Source organism: Phycodurus eques, chromosome 7, assembly GCF_024500275.1.
Source record: "Phycodurus eques isolate BA_2022a chromosome 7, UOR_Pequ_1.1, whole genome shotgun sequence".
In the NCBI taxonomy this organism is placed as follows: domain Eukaryota; kingdom Metazoa; phylum Chordata; class Actinopteri; order Syngnathiformes; family Syngnathidae; genus Phycodurus; species Phycodurus eques.
Genome location: NC_084531.1, coordinates 13,847,029 through 13,867,743, shown reverse-complemented (window position 1 = coordinate 13,867,743; position 20,715 = coordinate 13,847,029). Strand labels below are relative to the sequence as shown.

General features: G+C 41.8%; 1 protein-coding gene across 1 annotated transcript; it reads right to left on the bottom strand.

Annotated features, from left to right (window-relative positions):
• Nucleotides 1–32: 32 nt before the first annotated feature.
• Nucleotides 33–20,375, bottom strand: kpna4 (karyopherin alpha 4 (importin alpha 3)). The gene is made up of 17 exons (XM_061680850.1): nucleotides 20,165–20,375; nucleotides 14,943–14,987; nucleotides 14,721–14,810; nucleotides 11,834–11,863; nucleotides 11,681–11,733; nucleotides 9,764–9,859; nucleotides 8,737–8,822; nucleotides 7,438–7,524; nucleotides 7,175–7,344; nucleotides 6,847–6,891; nucleotides 6,611–6,742; nucleotides 6,378–6,506; nucleotides 4,327–4,431; nucleotides 4,169–4,240; nucleotides 3,903–4,065; nucleotides 3,697–3,791; nucleotides 33–3,530 (listed from the first exon to the last, which is right to left on the bottom strand). The coding sequence occupies exons 1-17, from the start codon at nucleotides 20,231–20,233 to the stop codon at nucleotides 3,435–3,437; spliced, it is 1,563 nt and encodes a 520-aa protein (XP_061536834.1). The 5' UTR covers nucleotides 20,234–20,375; the 3' UTR covers nucleotides 33–3,434.
• Nucleotides 20,376–20,715: the final 340 nt, after the last annotated feature.

The following is a 20,715-nucleotide window of genomic DNA, read 5'->3' as shown; positions in this document are numbered from 1 at the left end:
GCCCCCCCCAAAAAAAACTTGGGTTAACCACCTTGTCTTCACTGTCAGTTTTTATTTCTGTAAGGATTTGAAATCACATCTCTACTAATGCGCAATGCTGAAAAAAATAAATAAAAAAATCCCCTCCCCAACAGAAATTTTAAGAGCAGAAAGGGTCATCATTATTGGTATTACAGCTTCAAGGCAAACCCCAACCTGGAGTAGTTAAAGGTGCCATGTCATCAAAATCATTTTCTTCTACTGTTTTATGCATACTACAGGTCAAAATTAGTCTGTGAACTGGTTTAAGTTTGATATCTATGCAGTTTCTTGATTCAATGCAATAGCCTTTGAACAGCAAAACCTCTTGCAAACAGGATTTGAAATCGTTAATGGTGTTACTAAGGCCTGGTACACACATCAGGACTTTAGAAATCTTAAAATTAATCTTATCTGAGACAAATCACACACATGAAGAAAAAAAATCAAGTAATTTACAGTTTTGGTCATATGTGTGCACTGATCATATAGATACACCACCACACATCAAAATTTATTTCCGGCGCAGATCTCAAAATCTCTCATAATCACGTGATCTCACAAAACCGAAGAGGAGGGAACACGTGCGGTTTTGCGCCGATGATTCCCGAACATTCCCGAAGCCGGAGTCTCGTAAAATAGCGATGTCCTAAAAAATAGGCTTGTTTTGGAAAATACGTGTTACCGTCTGGGGAACCCACTTTTATAGGTCTATAAAAAAAAAAAAGAACATCGGGCAAAGACATGCTTTTCTTTTTTTAATTTACGGTCGATTCTTTTTGTTGAGTCAGGGTTTCTTAATTGGCTACATTCTGTGTCACGTCACCAAAGGAAAATCTTATAAAATAATCTTGGAAGACTAAAGATTGTCTGGCGTTTGACGTGTTTGGTCGGGTAGGGGCAAAATCGGCACAAAAACAGGCCGATTGTCTTTATGTGCGTTAGTTACGCCAAATAATATTCAAGTAATTGCCCACTTCGTGGTTGGTAACCACTCAACTCAGCTGAATAGCTTCACGGCATTTCCAGGTTTTAAGCAAGTGAGCTTCAGCCATAGAAATCATGTCTGTAAGGATACATATCTTGTTTTACAACAATCTTTTTTAATGTAACTGTGGTGGATGAAACTGCAACGCTTTTCTTCGTTGTCAAAGCAGGTTCAATTCAAATGAACGGGAGCGGATGAGCATAACCTTAAAATATCCCCCTTTTTTCATTTTCACCCACATCCCCTTCCAGATCGAATCCCTATTGGTGGGCCAACAATCCATTGCTTGAATTGTGCTTCACAATGGTAGTGAGACCTCAAAGGATGCAGCATCGCAATGAATGCTTGGCCGCCCCAAGCTTCGAGACAGAGACTCGAAGACACCGTGTTATGGACCAATCAGAGCAAAGTGTTTTCCATAAATTGCAGAAGATGAGCGATCCAATCAGAGCGAAGCCCATTTACGATTTAAAAAAAAAAAAAAAAAAATCGAATAATTTTCTGGACAATTTCAAACTATCTTGTAAACCCCGTAAGAGGACAATGATTATGAAGACAAAAAAAAAAACGGCAAGGGACCTTTAGTTTTGTGCAAAGAACGAAGGAAATCTGATGGGGCTAAATGACTCCCAAATGTACTAAAGAGCCAGCAAATGTATTCATGATTTATTTTTTTTCAAAGGTTCCACTTAGGGACACTTGGACACCCTTTGGGCCTTGGGGAAAAACAAAAGCGTGAGGTTAGATTCCCTCATAGTCTGAGATAGTTGAGAAAAATTACTATTTCAGGAGAACTATCACTTTTATATATATATATATATATATATATATATATATATATATATATATATAAAAGCATCCTGGGATGCCTCTACAAAGACAAATATTGTGGCCGAGAGATGCATATTGTAGAGGCCACTGGCAGGTCAGCCCTAACCATCTTAACAAAGACTTGAGGCCTCACTTTGCAGTACATGTGCAAAACCATACAGATTTTGTAAATGGGACACTAGGGGGTAAAGGGGGTAGGGAGGTAAAGGAAAGGGAAACATAACATTTAAGCACAGTTTACTTAAAATAAAAATTACACTGTATCAACAGCCTAAGGAAACTAAAAGACTCTAAAAAAAAAAAGGAACTGCGTCATCATTTAAGTACATGCAAGGGTTATGAGATTCACAATCCTACATGAAAATGGCAATTGTTTACTTCTCCCATTCATGATAAGTCAAAGCTATGGCAACAAAACTGCTAAGCAGTGGTTCTGCTGTACTTAAAACTAAGCAGATCATTTTGTTGATAACAACTATGGTGTCAAATTAACAGCATCAAGCCTCTATGTTGTGGCATAGCTTTAGGGTTGTGATGTGAGGGTGCGTGGTCATGATCGCCTTTACAGAAGCCGTGAAAATAAAAGCTGGGGGGGGAGCATAAAAAGGAACACGCCGGAGGCAAAAAGAAAAGCCCTGAAGCCACCAAATGCATCTTCATAATAGAATGCACCTCTTCTGTGCATCTGCCATTAGCAATGTCCAATGTCAATTAATAGCAACTAAGTAATTGAAAAAAAAAAAATATTCCTTGCAATGATTTTTTTTTTTCTTTTCCTTCCCATATCCAAAGTTCTTCCTTTCAGGGATTTGCGGGATCAGCCTCATAGGCCGGATTTCTTTCTCATTTTCTAAACCTCGCTGCATTTCCTTGCTCAAGATGTCGCATTTGTATCTCTGCAGTCTCTTGCATGCCTCCTCGCACACTCCCAGTCACGCACACACAACCCATCCGCCCATTCTCTCGGTCGCTCGCTCGCACATGTGACACGCAGCCGGACTCCTGGCCTCACCCCCCAGGGGAGAGAGGTCGACGGTGTCCCGTCGGGACGTCCTTGTTGAGAGGAGATGAACCTGGCTCCTCAGCGCTGAGTCCAGACATTCATACGCAGGCTCCATTCACACACACGTCTGATAGCGTGGCAGATTGGGGGAAGGTGGCGCACTCTAGAATTGTGATGATTGCTTGTTTCATCTCTGTTCATAATTAAGAGTTCATTGTTGTGTTGTTGGTTCTCCTCGGGCGGACATCGAGTTGTTGAAGTCGTCACGTCGCCGTGTCTCTCGACACATTTCAATGTAGGTTTTTTGCTTGGTTTTGACATTTGTTTTTGTTTTTTTGCAACATGTAGCCACTCATTCTCACTCGCACCCACTCGCCAACTCAAACTTCATTTGGGCTGCTTTCCCCTGGGAATGCCAAATGAAATCCACACATTTTTCTCTCTCAGATAAGATGCAGCCATGGATCCCACGAGCCAAGCACAATGGATCAAATTTCTCACACTCTCGCTCTCTCTCTCTCTCTCGCCTAATTTTGTTTATGTTGAACAGAGTGCTGCATCATGAACAAAACTCCAGAATACCCCGGATTCCGTCTAGAACTGGAATCCCTCAGCTGGCACGTTGGCGGAGTTGAAGCCGTACGTTCCACCTTGGATGGCTTCTGGGACCAGGCTGTTGTCTTCGTCAATCTGAGTCACAAAGAAAGAGTGAATGTCGAGTGGCAAACATTACAATGGCAAATGGAGTTATACGTCTAATTTTCAGTTTTCAGTGTCGGGATGCCCGCCTTTGTGTAGGGGTATTCTGCAATGATGCGTAACAATTAGACAAGTGTGGTCAGAGCCTTCAACTTACATCATCAGATGAGAAGAACTGATCAATAATTTGATACGCTAGCTTGTAGATATCTCCATTTTCATGATTCTGCAGCTGCTCCACTTTCTCCAAACCTGCACAGACAAATCATATATGGGAAGGGGGAAAACAAAACAAAACAAAAAAAAAAAAAAAAAAAAAAAAAAAAAAAGATTGTTTGATATCTCTATGCAAGTGGAGCCCACCTCCACACTCTTCAATAAGATTAGCAATAGTTTCAGCCTTGTCGTCAGCCATCTTCAGGATATTGCTGAGGCCGTCCAGGACCACCTGCACCACTTGGGCATCCTTCACCGTGAGCAAGTTGCAGAATGGAGGAATGACCTGCTTCTCGATCAGATGCGCCACCTGAAGGTACCACAAGACACGAGATTAAGGTTTGCTTCTCTCACTATGTTGTCCTTCAGCATGGAGGGAGGCACTTTGTTTAATAGCAGAAAAGTATTTGTACCTGATCTTTCCTCCCACTTATTGTGAGGTTGCTGATGGCCCAGGCTGCTTCCTTCTGGGTTCCAAAGTCACCCTAAATTGACATCCCAAGTCAGTTTTCTATATTTTTAATGCCTTCTGCCATGTATTAGAATGAGTAAATCAGCAAAAGAGGTGTACCTTGTCGAGCAGGTGAATGATCATGGGGACTAGCTTGGCGTCAATGACGGCCTGCACCTGCTGCTGATTTCCTGCTGTGATGTTTGACAGGAACCACACCGCCTCCTAACAGGACAAAAGGACCAAGTATGAGAGTGAAGTCCACACAAACATGGGTACAGTATTTCTAAAAACAATAGTACAGTATTTTTAAAAACACATGCAGGGGGTCCTTGGTTTACCATGGAGTTAAATTCTTATGGCGGTATTGTAAACAGAATTTGTATATCGACTATGATTTCAGTTGTAAAGTCGTAACTACGAGGCCATAAATATAACAATCCAATGAAAAACAGGAATTATGACAAATCCATGTATCATTCATTCTTTCCATTTTCAATTGGCAACCTAAAAGCCAAAATCAAAAAAGTGACTGATGATTTTGTGATTTGTTGTTTAATAAAACACCCCAAAAAAAAGGGGAAAAAAATCCTGGTTTCCATTTTTTTATTTTAGGTTCAGGTCAAAAATACAAAATGGAAAACCAGTCCACACGAATGAATTTAACCATTTCATTTGGCTGGGTTTACGTGACCCGGAAGTTTGTTAACGAAAAAATAAGTAAACATAAGATAGTTTGTTAGCAGCCACAATCAGTGCAGACCACAACCTATCAGCCATTTTATAACATGGACAATTTATGTATTGCTTAGAGGAACAAAACCTCTCACTCTTAATGAGGAAGACATCAATTGCTTTGGCCGCTGTTTTTTTTTTTGTCCAATGGCATTGTTTTCAACTTATGTCCACGCTGAACACCATGTGGACTAGTACACTTGGGGCAAATCACTTCAACGCCGACGACCAAACAAACAAAATTTTCACAAACTGGTTCTGACTGCAGCAAAAGCATATATTCTGTGTCAGGTGTAATGCTTTGTAACACTTCAAACATAAAACTCAGTCCTGTGGCCCATTTTTGAATTTTGTTTTGTTGATCTGAGCCTGAATCTGGATTATTAAAAATCCATTTATATTTTTGCTAGATTAAAAAACATTTTTTCTTTTAAATAATCGATTGGCAACAAATGATACATGGATTATGCCACCACTTAAGCATATAACTAGCTCAACGGGTGCCGTTCGGATTATTAAAAATCCATTTATATTTTTGCTAGATTAAAAAACATTTTTTCTTTTAAATAATCGATTGGCAACAAATGATACATGGATTATGCCACCACTTAAGCATATAACTAGCTCAATGGGTGCCGTTCGTAACCTCAAAATGTTACAAATACGATAAACATTGTATATTTAAGACCTATTAGACCATAAATATAATCAAACAAACAGTCAGTATGGGGGTACCTGAGCATGCGTTCTTGTGCCGCTGCTCAAACAAGTTCCGTTTGGGCCATTGCAAACCAAGGACCCCTGTATTCTATGCGTTTTGGCCTTTCATCCAAACGGTTTTAGGGGTCTAAAAATTGAGCTTTTGGTAAACTCGGGCTCGGATAGAGACTTCAAAATCTTGCTTTCAGCAGTGACATGTCTTAAATCATGTAACAATTGTGTCACTTGTCACTGGATCAGAATCCAGACATCCACATTAAGAGTTGGATGCCTGGCAGAGACTTGAGTGCTATGGGTGGGGTGAGAGCGGTGTTGAGGCTCTAATCATTGTCCATGTCACAAACCAGACAAGAGAGGCCTCTTTATTTTCTAGTGACTGGTCTCAGATGCACTCCGATATCAGCAGAACTGATTCTCAGCACTCTTGCCACCAACCCATTTAATAGAGTCACAGTCAGTCATCAACAAGCACACAAACTACTATCCCCTTTCTACAAAATCTTAACTAAAACTACAGTAGGAGGCGGTCCTCATCGTCGTCCTTGGGGTTCTCCATGTGGAATCTTCCTCAAATAATGTAATTTCTACCCCCCCCCGAAAACTTTCAAACAACTTTCACACGAGCACACGTCTCAGATGTCATCACTTCCAGCGAAATCATGTTGTAGAACTCAGCAAAACAGTTTATATAGAAGGTGCGTGCATGTGTGTGTTACTTTGTTAATTTTCTCCTTCGGGTGTGAGAGGAGGGCGGGGAAGTGGTTGAGAGCTTCACAGTTGAGCACCACCTGCGTCTGCTCATCTGTTCCAGTCACGATGTTGCCCACAGCCCTCAGGGCAGCGGTCTGGATGAATAGAAGTGTGGAAAAATGGCATTAATACTCCTGTACTATTTACTGTTTTAAATGAGAAAGAAGAACAGGAGCCATTTCTACAGTCTTGCCCATACCTGGACTTTGACCTCCTGGTGGCTGAGCAGTGGAACCAGGTGAGGGACAATGAGAGAGTCAATCACCATTTGGATTTGCTCATTCCCAGCATCCGTCAGATAGGACAGAGCCCACACTGTGTCAACCAAAATCTGGAAGAAGCGGAGAGAGAAATGCATGAATAAAATGAAATGTTTAACTTCATTAGCTTGCAGAAAGACCTCCTCGAATAGTCAAACAAACAGCGTTTACTCACACTGACATCAGTGTGGTGGATAAGCACAACCAGAGCTGGCAGGATCTATGGATGAGGAAAAAAAAAAAAAGGAAACTATGAGGTGGTGAAAAGGGAAAAGATTTCTGTGACTCATAACTCAAACAGCGAGAACTAATGTAATTTCAAATATTTCAGGGCATGTTCAGGTTTAAGGAAGCCAATTTTAAGAATTTTAAGTCCAAGAACGCATGTATAAAATAACTTATTTGTAAGGATAATGAAAGCCTAAATGTTGGAAAATCAACTAATACTTTTTATAAAATCGGTAATATGACCATAAGTTGGCTTAAAATTGTTTTTCACAAACCTCTTGGATGGTCTCCATGGGCGGCGGAGGGTCTTTATGGCGGCACAGATTGACCATAACCCAGGTGACATTGCGGAGGAAGGTGATGGGGATGGAGGGACTGATGAAAGACAGCAGCGGCTTGACAACGCCCAAGCCGATCACATAGTCTCTGCATTGCGGGCCGTCACCTGACAAGACGACGCAGACACACGTCGAGCTGACCTTTTACCGCATAGGTGAGCTTGAATATGGCAAACCCGTTCCTGTCGAAGGCAGCTCACCAATGATGTTGCCCAAAGCCCAGACGGCTTGCTCGCACACATTTTGATGAGGGGAGTGTAGCAGCCTCAGGAAGCGCGGCACAGCATCTGCATACACAAACATCTTACTGTAGATATTGTTGTTGTCATTCTTGCTACTACTCAATGTTATTTTGCAGTTATATTGTTGATTGTGTCAGTAAAATTGTAAAGATGGTGAAGACACGTGGTAGGAATGAACATCTTGCTAAGTGTATTGTAGTGACAAAAAATGTATAAGGGGTCCTTAGTTTATGACACGAGTTCCATTCCTATGACAGCGATGTAACTCGAATATATGCGTTAAGTAGCAACGCGTAGTAGTCTATGACTAACGCAGTAGTAAAGCCATAATTACAGTAAATATTTGTATGAAAAACACGTGTAGCAGTGTTGTAGCTCAACAAGTTCAATGAACGGAAATTCATTAAGTCCTTCATATTTTGGCCAGACATGAACTTAAGGTAGTGTGAGTTCGTTGTCACATTTCTGTGTCAATGTCTTTATGTCTCCAAAGTGTTCTGTAAATTGACTGTCTGTTGTACTAGAGCGGCTCCAACTACCGGAGACAAATTCCTTGTGTGTTTTGGACATACTTGGCAAATAAAGATGATTCTGATTCTGTATTTCTGCCAAATGAACGTTATTGTGAATGCGCTCAATCTGGTGTCTGGGAACAGTTTTTGAACGGCAGTTCATTTTCATTCAATAGAGGTTTCATTCAAGACTTCTGTGAGAAAACCCCAGCACACTTAAAACACACACACGAAAAAAAAAAGGCTTCATATGTAGGGTGATAAGCGGCTTGTTTGGCAACCCCAGTCACCAACAGTCACACGCGTAATAAAAATGCGATGCGTGCTTGGAGGAGAGGGAAAAAATAAGTGAAGACGCACTTGCATGCAACTCTGAACAGCACCACTCCCCTTGCCTCCACAAATGATACCATACCCTCCTATAATTTAAAAATTACACATTGAATATTGACTGAGTGACTTACTGCATTTTGTAAATTACTTTCCTCTCTATTATTAAAGATGATCTTACGTTAGAAGTGAAATCATAATTAGGATAAGATATCCTTTACGGATAAACAGGGGGCAAATTCAGTAATTCTAGAATTACAGTAACAAATTGTGACACAAACACTCCCAGACCATAACGGTAACTATGGGTGCCTTCTAGTGCCAGGGGTGATGGTAAAGGCCATTTGTAACATCAAAATGTCGGGTACACCGTAAACCGAGAACCTCCACAAAATGAGTGTGTCGTGCCACTCACTGGACTCCACCACAGCTTGGGTCTGCTCGGAGGTGCCAGACGCTATGTTGGTCAGAGCCCAGGCTGCCTCAAACTGCAGAGAAGGGCTGAAGAAGGGGGGAAAAACAGCGAAAGTCCACATTACACATCAGATATTAAATGGTGTATCTCACTGGCAGAGATGTCACCGAGACTGCTGACCGAGGCTGATCAGTCGTGGCGACTCCAGGGTTCGGCAGACCAAAATATTGCTTGTGCTCTCACCAGTACGATGTCTGGGAGCCGTCTCCAGACAACGTGATAACCAATTCACCCGGAAGTCATTGATATAGGCTTATATACGGTATATATGTTATTTAAATAAAAATATAACATATTATGTGTTTGTGTATGTGATTAAAATACAGAGATGGAATGTTAATATTGACTCCCTACAGAGAGGAGACTTCGGTTTCCATGTGTAATTTATGAATGCAGACAGAGGCTTAACACCTCGCAATTCAGACAAAACCGTTTTCACTTTTAACATAAGGGCTGGGCAAATAATAGTTTTAATCATGATGTAATTTTTGATGTCTCACAATTATAGAAACTGATCGACGTAGTCTTTTCTTTTGCTGCCTAATTCTCAAATGAGCGACATGTCCCCAAGTTTTGTCGGTCACCTGCGGGCGCGCGAACATCAGCACAATCCTCTATAATGAGGAAAATGCTTTAGCATCTAAAAAAATCCAAAGTATTTGGCCGTTCTGATATTTTCAGAGGTTGAAGTGGGCGCAAGTAGAGATTTCCACATAAATTTTGGTGTTCATTGTTCGCAGTTTTGTGACATCATGCTAAGTTTTTTTTATAGTGAGTGTATTAACGAATTTGTCTGTGCGTTGCCATTCCTGGAAGGTGACCGCTGGAACACATTTGCATACTTGCATCACCATTCACATCTTGGATGAGCCGAGCGCCGCTGGGAATTACATATCTTTGAAGCGTACAGAACTCATAATACACAGGAAAATGTATTTAGGATTTACAGATGCAGGCGTCAACTTACTTATCATCTCTGTCCAGACAGTGAACCAGAATAGGAAGAATCCCAGACTTGATCAGGTCGTCTATGGGAGGGTTGCGGTCGCTAGACAACAATTTCCTACAAAAAGGAAACAAGTAGACAACATTCCATTATTAGTGTACACAGACGATTTGACACACGGCAACAGGACTGCGCAACAATTCAAAAGAGTTGGAGAATTTGAACAATGTCATAAAGGGAACGTCAGATGTTTGAGGTGTGACATGTTTCTGCTGCAGATGACACTGTAGAATAGATTTCAATGTAAACCACAGTTTACCACGGCTTGTGAGTTTTTCAAGTTACAAGTCAGTGTGCTTTAGATATGGCGCCGATCAAGTGAAAAATAAAATCAATTTGAGCAATTAAGGTACATTGTGTGCCGTTTATTGAACAGGACAAATTGTCAAAAAAATACAAAATGAAAGCACTCCCAAAGAGCTTCTGTAGGTACAGTACGTAATTACACTTTATAAAAGTTGCTTATTTCCTTACATTTTCTATGTTTTTAAACATACAATATAGTGCTATTCTTTTACACGTTCAAAATAGTGGTGTTTTATGGGGAGCTGGAACGCCATTTCAATTCATTTCAGTAGGAAAAAATGATTTGATACACTGTAAAAGTAAATTGATGTACAAGCTTGGTCAAGGAACATATAAATCTAAGTCCAGGTACCACTGTACATGTAATAAAATATGGTGTGTGCTCTGAGAAGAGATAATGACAACCAGGAGAGGTTTGACAAAAAAGAGCATTTAAACTAGAATATTCACCAATCTGATCGGCTTGATCGGTATCGGCCGATAATTAGCATTTTATGCTGATCGGCTTTAATTTCATAATTCGCCGATCCGATCAATGGCTCCGCAAAAGACATTTACTCCACGTCGCCATTGTGTACCGATCCAAAAGCTAGTTTATTTTTAGCCTTCTCGTGTGTCTTGTGATGTACTACTGTAACTATCTGACGGCCAATAAAGTTTTGTTTCAAATTGTCGGTGAACAAACATTCGGCGGTGTGGGACGTTTTTGCGGTGCCTCAAAGACGAAACGTAATGCCTAGATCAGACTACAAGACAAATTTGGTCTTTCACGATTGCGCTATGTCAGACTACTGCAATAAAATCTTGTATTCCGATACCACCGCATCCCATCTTTTACCAACACTGGGCTTTATCTTGTCAAATCAAATGCCACCGGATGCACTCGTTACCATGGCGATGACAACAACAATTGATCTTGCAAATTTATTGTGTGGGGCAAAAATAATAAAAAGGAAAAACGCGTGGCGGTCATCACCGATGCTTGGGAGAGGACGTTCACTCACGGATTTCCTTGAGGTATGTTCATGTACTTTTAATACGATACGGCTCCCAAGCAGGCAGCAAAACGTTCTGTAGCCTAGCAAGCTAGTGCTAGCACTAATAGTTGTAGGTAAACATGTCGGCATTCTGTTGAATCATGCTCTAAAGTTTCGGTGTGTGCAAAGTAATTTAATTACACTTAAGTAATTTAATTACACTAAGTTAGCACCCATTGTTTCTGTTATGTTGTAATTTTGGTTTATCCTGACTGAAAACTTAAAACTTGTCAGTGGCCAATCCTTGGATGCCCGCTAGAGGTCATTAATGTTTTACCTTTTGTCTAAAATGTTAGAGAATACTTTCAAAGATACTCAGTATTACAGTATACAAGTATATACAGTAGATGAACAAGTCATTTAAATAGACACATTGCTCCATCTTGTGATCGGATATCGTTTTTTTACACTCGATCGGTGATCGGCCCCAAAAACCTTGATCGTGTAAAGCCTAATTTAAACTGTCTAACTGCTTTCTGGATGCCAACTTACAAAAAACGTCTAGCACCTTGTGAGTGCGCGCGTGCGTTTATACCTGGCAGCCTGAACAGCACTCAGCTGGATGCCCTGGTTATCGCTGGTGGCATTCTACAAAGCAAAACACAAAAGTAGAATACATTCATGTTTAATCCTGAAGGATAGAATCTAACTAAATATAACATGACGTAAGCAAGGAAATTAAACTTACTTGCACTATTGCTTCAAGAGAGGTCTTTTGCTGAAAAGTGACATTTTAGAAAGTCATTAGAAGTCCGCTGACACATCCTGCCATCCCGTTATGATTACATTCAAATTGCCTTGATACCCTGAAGTATCCGCGAATAATTTTTTTTGTAAAAAATATCGTTCCTCAAATGGCTTTTACATGCAACGACAAGCAGGAAGGAAGTTTCATTGAGGGGACGCTGGTATGAGAAACTGCATTTGAACAAAGTGGAACTTGTGTAACAAAATATAATTCCCCAAATTACACTGACCAGCATCTCAAATCCCAAGAGAAGACATCTTTGGACCCATTACATCCAAGTAGGTAATGAAAATTAACATTAAAATGTAATGTAAAAGGTACATACACAGCAGGAATTGCTTGAGGAACTTCAGCTTTGGGGAAATTAAAATTGTGGAGAGATGGGTCAAAAAATAAGGATAAAATATTTGACATTAGGCAAATAAACGTGAGCTAGCTGCTTTATACAACATAAGCAAGAGCATCATGTTTATTTAAACACTAAGAGGTAACTTGCATGGCATGTTAAGCAGACTTTGCCCACAAAAAGACCCTCCCGACTGTGGCTCAGGGACTCAGAGCTGCATGTCATTGTTGATATACGGCTAAGTCGGCCATTTGTATTCCACCCTCTCTAGAGCACCGAGCAGTTAGCCTGATTAAATCGCTGAAGTGCTGAGTAGCTATGAGGCCCTGCGCTCTTTTGCTCAACAGGGGATGCCTGATTATCAATTACTGAAACATGCGAGCAATCACGGAGCATATTAAGGTAGAACAGCAGACTTGAGTGATATAAATGGTATAGTGGACCCCCGCATACTTGTGGTTCGGCTCCCGCGGATTCACCTTTTCACAGATTCATTTTCATTCATTTTTCGCTAATTGATTTTCCGCATGTATTGGCACACGACATTTCGAGGAAATGAATGGTACAAGAACGCACAGTCCATTACTGCCGCACTTAACATTCTTTTGTTTTATAATTATGCCTTGATGCGTTTTTCGCAAATATTTGCTGTAATTACAACATACGGTATGAAGTTAATAGGGCACAATGAACTAGTTTGCGCAGATGTGTAAGACCATCGTCACACAGCACAGGGAGGCATGTTCAGTTAATGCAGAACTTGTGTGTTTCATACAAATATTTACTGTAATTCCTACTTTACCATAGCAGTGACAGAATACCGGAATCTGTGGGGGTGGCACTTTTTTTCACCCCTTCCTGATCTCAGGGGTGGGGGAGAACCACTGGGCGACCTCCTGGGGAGTAGTGGAGGTGTGATGGTGACTCGCTCATGTTCCGTGGGTGCTGGGGCGGTGCCGGCTTGCACCCGCCTGGGTCCGCCGCTCCGGCTGCTGGTGGGGGCCCCTGTCGCTCCTCAGGCCTGCTTCCTCCTCTTCTCTCCATTCCTTGCGTCCCGCTGCAGTTGACTCTTCCTCTTCCCGTGGGGGAGCCGGGCGGTCCCCTGCGGGCTGTGGGGCCTGCTAAGGGGTTCTTTTCCCTGCCTAGTTTGGGGGGGTGCACCTCCCATGCTCAGGGCCGGGCAGTGGGTGCGTGTTTGTGTGGAAGGGGGGTTCTGGGAGGTGGGTCCATTGGGTCCCTGCGACCCCACCGGGTGGCCAGTTGTTGGGGCGCCTCGGTGGGGTCGGCGGACCGCCCTGGGTCCCTTGGTGTGGGACGTGTCCCGTCTGTGGGCTGCTCTCGGGTGGACCCCTGGGCCTGATCCCGCCCCTCGATTGATTGGGTGGGGCCCTCAGCCCCCGCGGTGTGGCCACAGCAATTACAGGACACTTCTGTCAGTCTTCGTGCACGTAAAACGGTATCAATTCACTTGCATGTATCTGCAGACACACACCCTGAGGACTCTTTCACTGGGTGTGAGGTCACGCACTTACTGCGACAAATAACTCATGAATATTCAAATCGCTTGTGTATCCCCTCACTTATACCCTCGTTCTGTACACTTTTAGAATTCGCATAATTAATGCCACCACACTTCAGTTGTACAGTCGGGTTCACGACCCTTGTCCTGCATGCTTCTTCTCCTGTCCTTGTCCTGTTCTATCTTGTCCTGTCCTTCCCTCACAGGATGTAGCACTACAGCCCCATGCAACACTCATTTAATGTTTCGTTGTTGTAGATAAATTAATGATTTACTTCTTTCATCCTGTTTACAATTAGTGCTTTGTCTTTTGTCTTTGTTTCTCCCTCCCTTCTAGAAACTGTGTTCTGTTCGACTGATCAAGTCTGATTCTCAAAAAAACTCAATTATAATACCACAGCGGAAGCTTGAAAACTCCACTGTGACACAGTAAAACGGTTTCGGCATTAAAGGGATAGAGATTTTCCATTCTGCTTGACCTAACAGGACAAAAAATTTAAAAAATGTTTTGTTTTTTTTAAAGTGATAGGAATACCACACGTTCTGACTTGGGTTCAAATTGGGGTTACGTCGCTTAGCCATGAGTCTTAAATCATGTTTGTGCCCTAAGATATGATGCAAAGATACAAGCATTGACAATAATGCTACTGAGCATCATTCTGTGTTCCTTAAATGCTTGAGGTTTCCATGTGTATTAAATTTAATAGCAGTTCCAACACTCAGACGATTCAAAGAAACAAATGGTTGCCATAGGAGAGGGTGGCATTAAAAACGAAAAAATAAAATAAAATAAATAAATAAATACATAAATAAATAAATAAAAAATAAAAACATTCTACCCTAAACCTCAATGGACAAAATCCCCCGAACAAACAGTTGCAAGAATTAATTATTACTTGCCTTACAGATCACTAAAGTTAAACGAAATGCCAATTTTACAGCGACAAACAAATGCTTCCTACTGATCTGAAATCTCCATCCACATCCGAATCGTCGCAAATGTCCTCGTGGGGCACATTTCTTCTCTTCAGGAGGTGCTCATCTCTTTTGTTCTGTTGAGTAGCGAAAGAAAATTGTATATGCATGCATGTTTACTTCATTAATCAAAACAACAGTGCATCATTTCAGCAGGTCGAGAGTGCACAGATATCGCACATCAGATTAAAGTAATCAAAGTCAATTACCTTTCGCAGCTCCACTACTACCTCAGTCCTCTGTCTTCTCATAGACTGTGGAGGGAAAAAAAAAATAACATTAACCTGAGCAGTGGACGATAACAGTCCAATATTCGAGCAAAGAGTCTCAGGAAAAATTACTCAGTGTCACCGACCTCAGTTCAGGGCATCATAGGATTAATTTCTGGGTGTGTTTGCTTTTTCTTTGACGTGTTTTGCAACACTTCCAAAACAAGGGCCAGTCTCAACAAGGGGGTATATATTAAGCAAAGAACACAAGTAATTGACACCTGAGATTATGGTACTGCATTGGTGTAGTCTACATTACATTTTACTGTTAACAGTAAGTAACATCTTTCTACACATGAATGGCTGGTAAAAATGCTTAAAGAATTAGCTGGATCAGCGACATGAATCACCTTCACCACCGAAGTAAAGCTAGTTTGATTATTTTTAGCTCTCAATGTTGCCTACTTTTAACATTTATATGACATTTAACCCTAGAACATCAAGGTTGGGTGATTTTCACCCACACGATTCTTGTCATGTCATTTTCATTGTGTTGCTGCTGTCTTGAGTTGCATGGGTCCTTGGGTAGCTTCAGCCTGCTCACTGATGTCATTAATGGTATGTTTGTTTCCCTCCTCCCATCTATGTTTTTTTCAAGAGGCATGCGTTTGGGTGATTTTCACCGGACGTTAGTGATAAGAGAGTAACATATTTTACGTGTGGAATTTACCCGATGTTAGTGTTTGTGTGTTTAAATCAGATGGTCTTTGCACTTTTCAAGGGAAACAACATTCAGGCCAGCCACATTATCTGCCACATTTTATCCACAGCTGTCATCCTGTCACACGCTTGGTTACTCTCACATGCCAACAAGTGAGTAAAGGCCTCTTTATACTCAACGCTCGCATTCCATCACATGACCAACGGATTGCCCCGCGCAGCACCTCTGCGTAGCTTGCCGCGCACCTGACAAAAATAGTTGATGCGCGTCAAACGCCACGGAGATCATCTCTCGTGATTGGTTTATTTTATTCACATGCTGTGATGACGTACCAGCATGCCCCTTGGTTCTACATAACATCTACGTCGCCGCCTTCTTGTTCGATTTTGCAGCATAATTAAACATATAATCTGGTCATCTAGCTCCATTTGTTCTGTCGTGGTCGCCATTGGTGTTGCTTTGTTCCTTGTTAGTGAAAGGAACGTAAAAACGGCTACCGGAAACAGCAAAAAAAGAAATGCAGAGGAAACTCCAACCTGTGGTGTCCTATCCAATACCAGCCATAGCGACACCCCCGACTTGGAGAATTGCAGAACACTTTCAAAACAGCGCGCGTGGGTTGCGCTTGAGTATAAAGGCAAACTACGCGAGGGACAGCCACAGTGACGTCAGCACGGTCGCAGTCCGCGCGAGTATAAAGAAGCCTTAACATGTAGCTAATGTTAATTTATATCTGCAATCGTTAGCTATGCAGATTTCCTTTTTTTTCTACTAGAGTACTTCTACAAGTGAAGTTGTCGCACTCAGAGAGAGGGGGGGGTCCAGAAGATCAGTAAAGTACCTTACTGAGAAGGAAATACAAGAGCTTCTGTTCAGGGAAAGCAGTGATGAAGATGTTGATCATGTGGAAGCAGAAGTGATGATACACAAGGAGAATGCCATGAAGAGAGGTGACACAAATAATATATATATATATATATATATATATATATATACACACACACACACACACACACACACACACACACACACACACACACACACACACACACACACACACACAGGCTTTGACAATGGCACTCATCAAGCCATGGGCAGAGCAGACTCCCCTCAGACCTTTTTTTCTGAAGAACCTAACAACTATTCACGCCTATATGCGTATTTTGTGCTTCCTATAAGTTACCAAGACACTGCCCAAAAGCCTTGCTCCTTCTTAGGCACCATGTTATTGGAGGAGTGGCGCTGAGTAGCGCGTCAGCCACGGGCTGACAGTGAACAGGAGTGTGATGGAAGATTCAAGTCGAGGTCTGACAGGCAGATGAGGCTCCTTGTGGGCTTGACGCCAGAGAAAGCAGGGAGCTAAACTTCTCAAGATGATTCATAGAAAGGTCTAGATTGCTACGGCTAGTGGCGTAACTACTCATTATTTATAATGTATAGATTTATATTCCTACGATCCAAGTGGCTCGATCTGTGCTCGAGAAGCCAGACTTCCAGATGAAAATATATCGATTTAAATCGTTTTAAAAGGTAATCGATATCGATACTAGGAAATAACACATTGGGTTTTTGCATGGCATGCTTTATATGGAGGTGTGCATGTATTGCATTTCCAAGAAAAAAATGCTTGTAACTCCTTTTATTTCACTTTATTTTTCTGTTAGCACATAGCACAGTGCCATTTCCTCGTGTCCTACTCTACACCCCACATCTAGTCACTTATTTCCGTAGTGCCCCCAGTGATTGGACGAGATACCACAGTACGAGTGTGTGTTGTTGTTTTTTTTATTGGTATATATTTTATCATTTTGAAGTTGGGTCGGCACGGTGGGCGACTCGTTAGCACATTGGCATCACAGTTCTGAGGACCCGGGTTAAAAAAATACAGGCTCGCCTGTGTGGAGTTTGCATGTTCTCCTCATCCTTGCGTGGGTTTTCTCCGAGTAATCCGGTTTCCTCCCACAACCCCAAAACATGCGTGGTAGGTTGATTGATGACTGTAAATAGCCCATAGGTGTGAATGTGAGTGTGGTTGTTTCTGCCTACATCAGACTACAGGATTTTAGCCGATTATTGGCCTGAATAGCTATCGCAGCAAAACGTCTTTTAGTATGACATAATCCACAAACAACAATTTGCCCCTACAATACCCCTACAACACCAAAATTTAAAGTCTAGCATGTTTGACTTTTTGGCTATCTTCCGTGTAGTGTGACATATCAGTGACAACTCTCCGACAGCGCACCTTAACATCGACCAATAGGATTGCATATTGTCTGGTGGATCGCATCCCGTTCTTGCTGTTGTCAACGTACTTTCACGCCGAGACAAAAGTTCAGAATTCCAGCTTTTATTTCATGATATTTACATCTAGATGTGTTAAACAACTCAGGACAGAGCACCTTTTGTCTTTTCAAGTGAGCAAAAGTATTGGAACATGTGACTGATGGTGTTTCTAGTTTCTCAGGTGCTGCATTTTAGATTGATTGCTTAAACATTAGTGCTTGTGTTTGGCTTTGGGTTTCACCTGTGAAAACTGCATTTGCTGTTACGCAAACATGAAGACCAGAGAGCTGTCTACGAGAGAAAAGCAAACAATTTTGAAGCTGAGAGAAGAGGGAAAATTGATCAGAGCTATTGCACAACCATTGGGCATCGTCAATACAAGAGTTTGGAATGTTTCGAAAAAGGCAAAAAAAATACTGGTGTACTGAGCAACAGACAAACAGGTCGGCCAAGGGTATCAACAGTCGTTGATGACAGAAACATTGTGAGAGCTGTGAAGAAACACCCAAAGACAAGTCAGTGACACCACTGCCAACCTCCACAGGGCAGGGGTGAAGGTATCACAATCCACTGTTTGAAGAAGACTTCGAGAGAAGAAATACATAGGCCATACCTCAAGATGCAAACCACTCATCAGCAATTTTTAAACGATTCCGGGAGAACCGGAATGTTAGTCCCAGTTCCAATCGGTCCTCGATTCGCAAACCTAACGCCAACTGTTATTTAATAATATTTTGACGTCATCGACGACATCAACATCACCGCCTAAACATAGTGCACCCCTTTGCCTACATGCGTATGAGCTGATTATATTGTATATGAATAGCGTCCAATTTCATTATTAAAGTTACATCTGCACTCCGGTTTAGGGGTATGACCCGATAAGTTTATTACTTCTTCCTACGCCTATCGAATATGTACACTGGTATCGAAGGACAAAATCTACTGCTGCCTTCTATTTGTATTTTTGTTTTCATTGTTCATATAAAATAGCAAAGAGTTGTGTTGAACAGTTTGCTTATGTTCAATAAAGTAAAAAAAAAAAAAATTATAAAGGGTAACATTGCAGTTGTAGTGAACTTTTGGAAAACTGCTTCCTGGAGAAAACCTTGCAGAATTTATTTGTTTAAGTTTTCATTTAACTTTATAAGACTCCAAATAACAGTTATTGGCCTCATTGACGACCAATAATAAGCATCAACCCTGGAAAAAAAACAAGGGTCTCGCTCTACTATGTGCACATTCCAAATGATCACAATTCACTGACGATGACTTGTGGTGCACTGGTTAACATAGTATTAATATAGTATCTCACCAGTGACGGCAATGAAGTCATTGACAGGATAGCTTCCGTGGACCGGCCTACCTACCGTAGCAAAAAAATAAAATCCTACTTGTCTAACAGGATGTATCAGTCTATCCTACAGACATGGATACTCAAAAAAATGAGGCCTCTTATAAACAACACAAAAATCGGCGAGTGGTCTACAACGCAATCAACGCAGCGTGAAATCTTAGAAATCATGTCAATCGGTAGCTAGCGTGTATCTTAGCTCCATCCATTGCAGATCACAAAAAATCACACACTTTCTGCTAGGTTTTAGAGCAGCAAACTCGAACAAACCGCGATTTAAATGTAAATGACCCCCATCATGCCATCGTTGTAATGCTAAAGCCGTAGGAGGGGGCGGGGGGGGGGGGGGGGAGTTGCGCTTTCCAAGCTTAACAGGCGCTAGCTAAACTGTAGCCTCGACGTGACGTTGATACGCCGCAGTTATTAACTTCCCCATCGAGGAGATACTCCTCAATATCCACCTTTCCCTGGCGAATAGGCGCTTATATGAGTGTATATTAGGGCATTTGGTGGCAGTACAAAACGAGCTAAAACGCTCGGTTGATTCACTTGGGCTGGCGTGTCCACCGTGGCCCTGCCTGGCTAGCAGCAAGCTAGCACATTCAGCGGAGGCGATGGGAGAGCCCCCTTGATATTTTTCTTAGAAAAGCGTCTGAATAGGGTGGACAAACCAACGCCCTAGCAGTAAAATCATCTAAAACAAAAAAACAATTACTCAGCGAAGGCCCCAGTCGGGCCCTGGGGGCAAAGTTCCCGATAGTGGAAATTAGAAACGACGTCACAAGAGAAGCCAAGTGGCCGAAGTTGCCAATGTCTCATAAAACTAACAAAACAAAAAAGCGTGAGTCCTCTCTCTTTTACCTCCAAATCCCGACCCTTGTTTTTGAAGTTCTTCAGTCGCTGGTTGTCCACTTTGTCGTTGTCGGCCATGCTAGCGGTTACGGCGAGACTGGCTGGGGCGCAGTTAGTTCCACTCGTGGAATTAGCCAGTTAAGCTATCGTTGCTCTTGGTTCCTCTTCTCTGCCTCGCTTGTAAGCGGACTATTTTTTTCGCCACTGCTCGACAGAGAGGTCGCGGTGCATTCTGGGATTGCCGGTGGCGGAGAGGAGGGTGGGGGAAGCCTCTCTGCTCTCATTGGTCCGTTCTAATTTACACGCCAACACGTACCCTGCGTAAAAAAAATCCTTCGTAACATCTATTAGTTGGTCACGTAACGTTATTTACTTGTGTTAGTTTTGTTAAATCTATGTTTTGTAATATTTTAGATTAATGCGGACACACTTGGACTGGTATACTGTATACATAAAGTATTTACATATGTAATATACTTCAGAAAAAAAAAAAAAAATGCATTTTAATGTTTTATTTTTTGCAGCCCATGTTTTTGGTGTTTTTGAATGTTTTGAATATA